The sequence below is a fragment of the Mus caroli genome, chromosome 7 (assembly GCF_900094665.2).
Source record: "Mus caroli chromosome 7, CAROLI_EIJ_v1.1, whole genome shotgun sequence".
NCBI lineage: Eukaryota > Metazoa > Chordata > Mammalia > Rodentia > Muridae > Mus > Mus caroli.
The window spans coordinates 112,905,035-112,911,106 of NC_034576.1; the positions used below are offsets into that span (position 1 = coordinate 112,905,035).

General features: G+C 53.0%; 1 protein-coding gene across 1 annotated transcript; it reads left to right on the plus strand.

Annotated features, from left to right (window-relative positions):
• Window positions 1-2,404: 2,404 nt before the first annotated feature.
• Window positions 2,405-4,557, plus strand: Adm (adrenomedullin). The gene is made up of 4 exons (XM_021168270.1): window positions 2,405-2,563; window positions 2,997-3,116; window positions 3,265-3,414; window positions 3,602-4,557. Exons 2-4 carry the CDS (start codon window positions 3,019-3,021, stop codon window positions 3,906-3,908), a joined length of 555 nt encoding a protein of 184 aa, XP_021023929.1. The 5' UTR covers window positions 2,405-2,563; window positions 2,997-3,018; the 3' UTR covers window positions 3,909-4,557.
• Window positions 4,558-6,072: the final 1,515 nt, after the last annotated feature.

The following is a 6,072-nucleotide window of genomic DNA, read 5'->3' on the forward strand; positions in this document are numbered from 1 at the left end:
CAGCACCTTTTACTGGCGCCACACAGGAGCTCGGTGGAGCCAAAGCCAGGGAGTCCCTCCTTCAACCTTTGGGTTCTGTTGGCTTCCTTGTTGAAGCCACCTATGGCTTAAAAAGAATTTTGAGGGATTTGGGGTATAGCTCAGTTGATTAGAGGTGAAACAGAAAGATCAAAAGTTCAAGGTCATCTTCTAGCCAGTTAGTTTTAGGCCAGCCTGGCTACAGGGGACCCTATCTTAATAACAACAACAACAATAATAATAATAATAAAGTGTCGGCTAAGAACATATTTGGCGATCCTGTCCCAAGCTAGAGCTAACCTCAGGTCACTGAGTTTCCTCAAAGAGGAAGCGAGGAGGCAACGAGGTCCAGCCCAGGCGGCAGGATTTTCTTCAGACAGACCTCCCCACCCCCAAGGCTGGTAGAGACTAGAGCCAAGGAGTCCAGCTCACGAGACTTGCCCTGTCTGCAGGCCAATGCTGGGCTGCCCTTGACTTGGACAGACTGGGCCAGGGAAATGAAAGTAAAACCTGATGTGGTCCGGGCCACAAGTTGGCAACTGGTATGTCGCATCTTCAAAGAGACTGACAGCCGCGCGGTGTCAACCGACAATCCGGGGATGAAATGAAAGGAAGGGTACAGAAAGGGACAGAAGCGAGAAAAAACTATGGTCAAGTTCTAGGGTTCCTGGGAACCCACGCAGCGCTCTGTCTTACCTGTGCTGCTTGGTGCAGACAGGCTAGCCACTGGCCAGGGCTGCTGCGGTGACTGTCCCACGGCCCAGAAGGCCCTAAGGCGGGCCAGTTCGCCTAACTGCAGGCCTTTCAACATCCGTGTCCCAAGCCCCTACCAGAAGCAGAACCTGGGAATCTGTCCCCTGCCCAAGGGGGAACTCAGTTTTGCAGTTTTAGGAGGATAAGTAATCTCGGCGCGGCCATTTCTCCCCCAGGTGCAATGTCCTTGGCTGTCTGGAGGGTGACAAGCGGGCTGAACCAGCAGTGCTCAGCACAGTCTGCACTGTGAGCAAGGTCCGCGAGCCAGGAATGCCTAGCCGGTCTAACACTTAAAGGCAGATAAGGTAGGACGCTGGGAGATCTGCCGAGGTCGCCAGGAAGAGGACGTGAGTTGTCTGTGTCCACATCACCAGGGCTGGGGGCTAGGAGATGGCTGTAGGTCATGTCTTTAGCTTCGGGACCTTCCGGGAGACCTGCATGCAGAGCTACGCCTGTCGCCCAGTTTGGCCCTAGAAGGGAAGAAAGTGAACTCAAGGATCTGTGAAGAGCACCAGCCCGAGGCAAACGTGTTCGAACTGATTCATCGTGAATTAGCACATATCTCTGGGCTAGGCCGGGGCCGGCATTCCCCCCCTCCCCCCACCTGATGAAAATGGTGACCCCAGTTAGAAAACCAAGCCGCTGTGCCCCAGTCTTTTGAGTTCAGACTCTACAGCTTCCCAACCTTTAGTGTGACTGGGCAATATACTTACTCTCTCCGCACTTCACTTTAATTCAAGAGAACACCAGCTCAGGAGTGTAGAGATCAAAAGCGACTGGGATCTGGCTGGGATTTGTCAACTGTAAAGTGATTAACATATGTGAGGCATTCGTGTGCTCCCAGCCAGTCAATCCTCACGTTTATAATGGATGAATGAAGGCAGTCAGGCCGACTCGCAGGTCATAGCCTTATAAGGGATAATAGTATCACAAGGAAGAAAACAAAACTATCTCTCTCCCTAATTTTGGCTATTCCTGTATTTCCAAATAGGAATGTGAGTTCTGAATCTTGAGATAACTACCCTCTCCAAACCCCAATTTCCAATTCAGCTGTTCCCAGTTCTGCCCGTATTACGAAATCCGTACTGGCTAGTCTATCGAGAAACCCCTCAGTCCCAGTCACTGGAGACTGAGCCTTTCCCTTCCAGGTGTACCCTGCCGGCACAGATGGGGGTCGAGGCTCAGTCAGGTGCTAAGCCGGCAGGGGGCGCGGTCCATTTGAGGTCACAGCTCCCCAAGTTTTGGTTATCCATGTGTCCCACCCGTCTCCCGGTTCTTGTAGCACTGTCCAGGAAGCTCAGATCAGCACTCTGGGTTGTAGACATTATGGGCAAACGATTCCCTCAACCCGAGTTGTTCTGGTTCCCCTTCCCTTCTCACTGTTTGAACTCTATGCTGGGAAATTAGGGCAAGGGAAGTCCTGCTCCAGTCTAATCGCTCAGAGTGGATCTCTGAGACGCCTGGCCACAGGGGACCTCTTACCCCTACCCCCATACCCACAGGCAAGCTGCAGGGCAGGTCTGGTTTTAGAAGCAAGCGCGCTGGAGAGGGAGGACTCCAGGGCAAATCTGACCACGCCCACCGTCCGCCCCTGAGCGCTTATAAGACGCTGGAGCTGGTGCTCACAAGTCAGTGGTTTCTTGGTGACACTAGACAGAGCAACTCCAGCGTTACCGATCCCGCTCCTGGTTTCTCGGCTTCTCATCGCAGTCAATCTTGGACTTTGGGGTTTTGCTACTGTCAGAAGGACTTCTTTCTGCTTCAAGTGCTTGACAACGCACCCCTTCACCAGGTAGGAACCGCTGGCCTCCAACATGTTAGGGAGGGGGACGGCTTTGCCAAAGCCCCAAAACTTGCAGCGCTGGACAAGGGGGAACAACCCACTTTAGGGTATCCACTGTAGAGAACACCTCATATCCCAGGTCTAGCTCATGCGCAGGGCTGGAGCTCTTCTGAGATCCCCCTCCTCCTTGGGCTGAGATCCTGGGACTTTAGTTGGAAACCTCTGGAAGCCTGGCACTTCGCAATGGCTTCCTTTGCCTTGCTTGTCACCCACCCGGCCAGCGCAAAAATCTTCGGTGTTTCTCTGCGCCAGGGGGGAGATAAGCAGCTGAGCCAGGAAGAGCGTTGCCAAGCGGCTCCCCGTCCTGCCGCCACCCTTCGCGTGCTGAGGGGATCGTGCTGCTGGCCCGGTTGCTCACACTCGGCGTCTTGTTCCTTTCCAGGGTATCAGAGCATCGCCACAGAATGAAGCTGGTTTCCATCACCCTGATGTTATTGGGTTCACTCGCTTTCCTAGGCGCGGACACCGCAGGGCCAGACACTCCCTCGCAGTTCCGAAAGAAGTGAGTTTGGGCCGTGCTTTCTTTCTTCACTTTGAATACCTGGCAATGAGTGAAAACTGAGAGATGGTCTGGAGGTGTTACAAAGGGAGTGGAGCTGGCTGGGACATCACTTGAACTTAGGCCAAACGCATCTGCTTGTGTTTTCTAGGTGGAATAAGTGGGCGCTAAGTCGTGGGAAGAGGGAACTACAAGCATCCAGCAGCTACCCTACCGGGCTCGCTGATGAGACCACAGTTCCTACCCAGACTCTTGATCCGTTCCTGGACGAGCAGAACACAACTGGCCCCCTACAAGCCAGGTAATTATGTTCTCTGCAGAGGATGTGCCCTCTCCACTACTCTGACCCCGGGGATTGTCCTGGCTGCACTGCAGCTGAGGCTCTGGCGGAGGGAACAGGTTCCAGGTCCCTCGGGTACTGCATGGCTCCGGTCCCAGGTGGTTGGGACCAAAGCCCCGGTTGATGAGGTGTCCTTCCTTCTTCGCAGCAATCAGAGCGAAGCCCGCATTCGTGTCAAACGCTACCGCCAGAGCATGAACCAGGGTTCCCGCAGCAATGGATGCCGCTTCGGGACCTGCACATTTCAGAAATTGGCCCACCAGATCTACCAGCTAACAGACAAAGACAAGGACGGCATGGCTCCCAGAAACAAGATCAGCCCTCAAGGCTATGGCCGCCGGCGCCGGCGTTCCCTGCTGGAGGTCCTCCGGTCCCGGACTGTGGAGTCCTCCCAGGAGCAGACACACACAGCCTCAGGCCCCTGGGCGCACATCTCCAGACTCTTTAGGATATAGGTGCGGGTGACAGCATTGAACAGTCGGGCGAGTATCCCGTTGGCGCCTGCGGAATCAGAGAACTTCGCACCGGGGCGGACTGAGACAATCCTGCAGAGATCTGCCTGGCTGCCCCTAGGGGAGGCAGAGGAACCCAAGATCAAGCCAGGCTCATACCAGAAACCGAGACTTACAGGCTGATACTCTCCGGGCAGGGGTCTGAGCCACTGCCTTGCCCGCTCATAAACTGGTTTCTCACGGGGCATAAGCCTCATTACTACTTGAACTTTCCAAAACCTAGCGAGGAACGTGCAATGCTTGTTGTCCAGCCAAAGGTAACTATAGTATTTAAGTTTGTTGCTGTCAAGGTTTTTTTTTTTTTTGTAACTTCAAATATATAGAGATATTTTTGTACGTTATATATTGTATTAAGGGCATTTTAAAGTGATTATATTGTCACCTTCCCCTATTTTAAGACGTGAATGTCTCAGCAAGGTGTAAGGTTGTTTGGTTCCGTGTGTGTGTGTGTGTGTGTGTGTGTGTGTGTGTAAGGTGGAGAGCGCCTGATTATCGCCTGTGGATGAAGAAAAAACATTGTGTTTCCTATAATCTATTTACATAAAATATGTGATCTGGGAAAAAGCAAACCAATAAACTGTCTCAATGCTGATTCATTCTCCGTTCATGCATTTGGGGAAGGATGGTGGTCTGGGCTTGGGTCGGCCTGGAAGTGCTGAGATTCTGTTTCTTGTTTTGGGGAGATTGAACTGCATTGTGGGTGCAAAGCAACCTCTCTATGCAGGGCTTACCTGTCTTGAGTTCTGTCATGGCTTGGTGTCCATGTGGATGCACAAAGCGCGTGTCCTGGGAGGGAGTCAAGAGTTCTCTGAGACACCCGAGTTCACCTCCTTGCATGGCAACCAGACCGGGTAGGGTAGGGTGAGCCCTAATAGGCGAGCCTGGGCTCCTTAAGTTGCGCAATATACTCCCAATTTTATAGGGTTGCTCACGGATCTGAGCTAAGGCGCTCTTTGGAGACTTAAACTGATATATAAGGCTTTGTAAGTAGAGAGTTTATGCTCCAACTGTGGGTGTTAAAAGCTACCGGGGAGGGGGGTAGGGAGACCCGCAAAACGTTCGCACAGCAGCTCTGGGAAACCCTCAGCTAGCAGCCCAAGTCTTCACAGGGCCCTGGCGTCCATAAGCGGGGCTGTAGCGCCCCCTGCTGGCCACCATGCGTGCTTCCCCCAAAGAGCGGTAGAGTAGTACGTGCGGTTTAATAAGTTCTTCTACGTGGGAGTCAGCACATAGTCTTAATGAAAGAGGAAAGAAAGGGGGGGAAAAGCAGTTTGCAGATGCCAACTGGGCTCCCCTCCCTCCGTCTTCTCCCCCCTTCCCCGACCTGCACGCGGGCTTGCTGTGCAGGGACAGTGACTCAGCGCCCACACGCTGCGCAGAGAGCAGCTGCTGGCCGGAGGCGGGCGGATGGACGTGCAGCCGGAACCGTGCGCCTCCGAGGGCCTGAGACCTTCATTGTTCGTCTCTCCTTCCAGTTCTCCTCTTCCTTCCTCTTTCCCAAGCCTTTTTCATGCTGCCTTCACTTCTATCTAGCCTTCTCTCCCTCTTTCCTTCCTCCGTGCGTTCAGTCACCTCCGTATCCGGTGAGGAATGCTAGACTCTAAGCTTGAAGGCCCAGAGCACAGGGACTATTAGATTAGGAAGCTAAGGTGACGCCATGTACCTGTCTAGCTAGGAGGCCCGGCCAATTGACTCACTCAGCCAATCCCTGAAGACCAATTATTATGCTTTCCTGAAAGTTTTGCTAGCCGTTTGGACATGCTGAATTGCCTGTACCTCCAGCTAGTTTAGGGTTTCTGGAAGCAGTTTGGTTTGGAGGATGGAAGTGTTTGGGGAGGGCATTTCAGGACCCAGACCGTGGGGCTAGATGTTTTCTTCCTTACAGAAGCCTATATACACAATGAAATGCACTGGTCCTGGGTCTGAGTCTACACACAACCTGCTTTCTTCTGAGGCTCCTGCTTCAGAAGAAAACCGCCTATAGCACATAGACTCGCCTCTGGCTGTAGGAAGTATCAGTCCCATCTAGTTCCATGTCCTATTTGATCTTAACAATTTCCTGGAGCGCCCAGCCCCAGTAGATCATAAATGCAGCACAGACCATCCC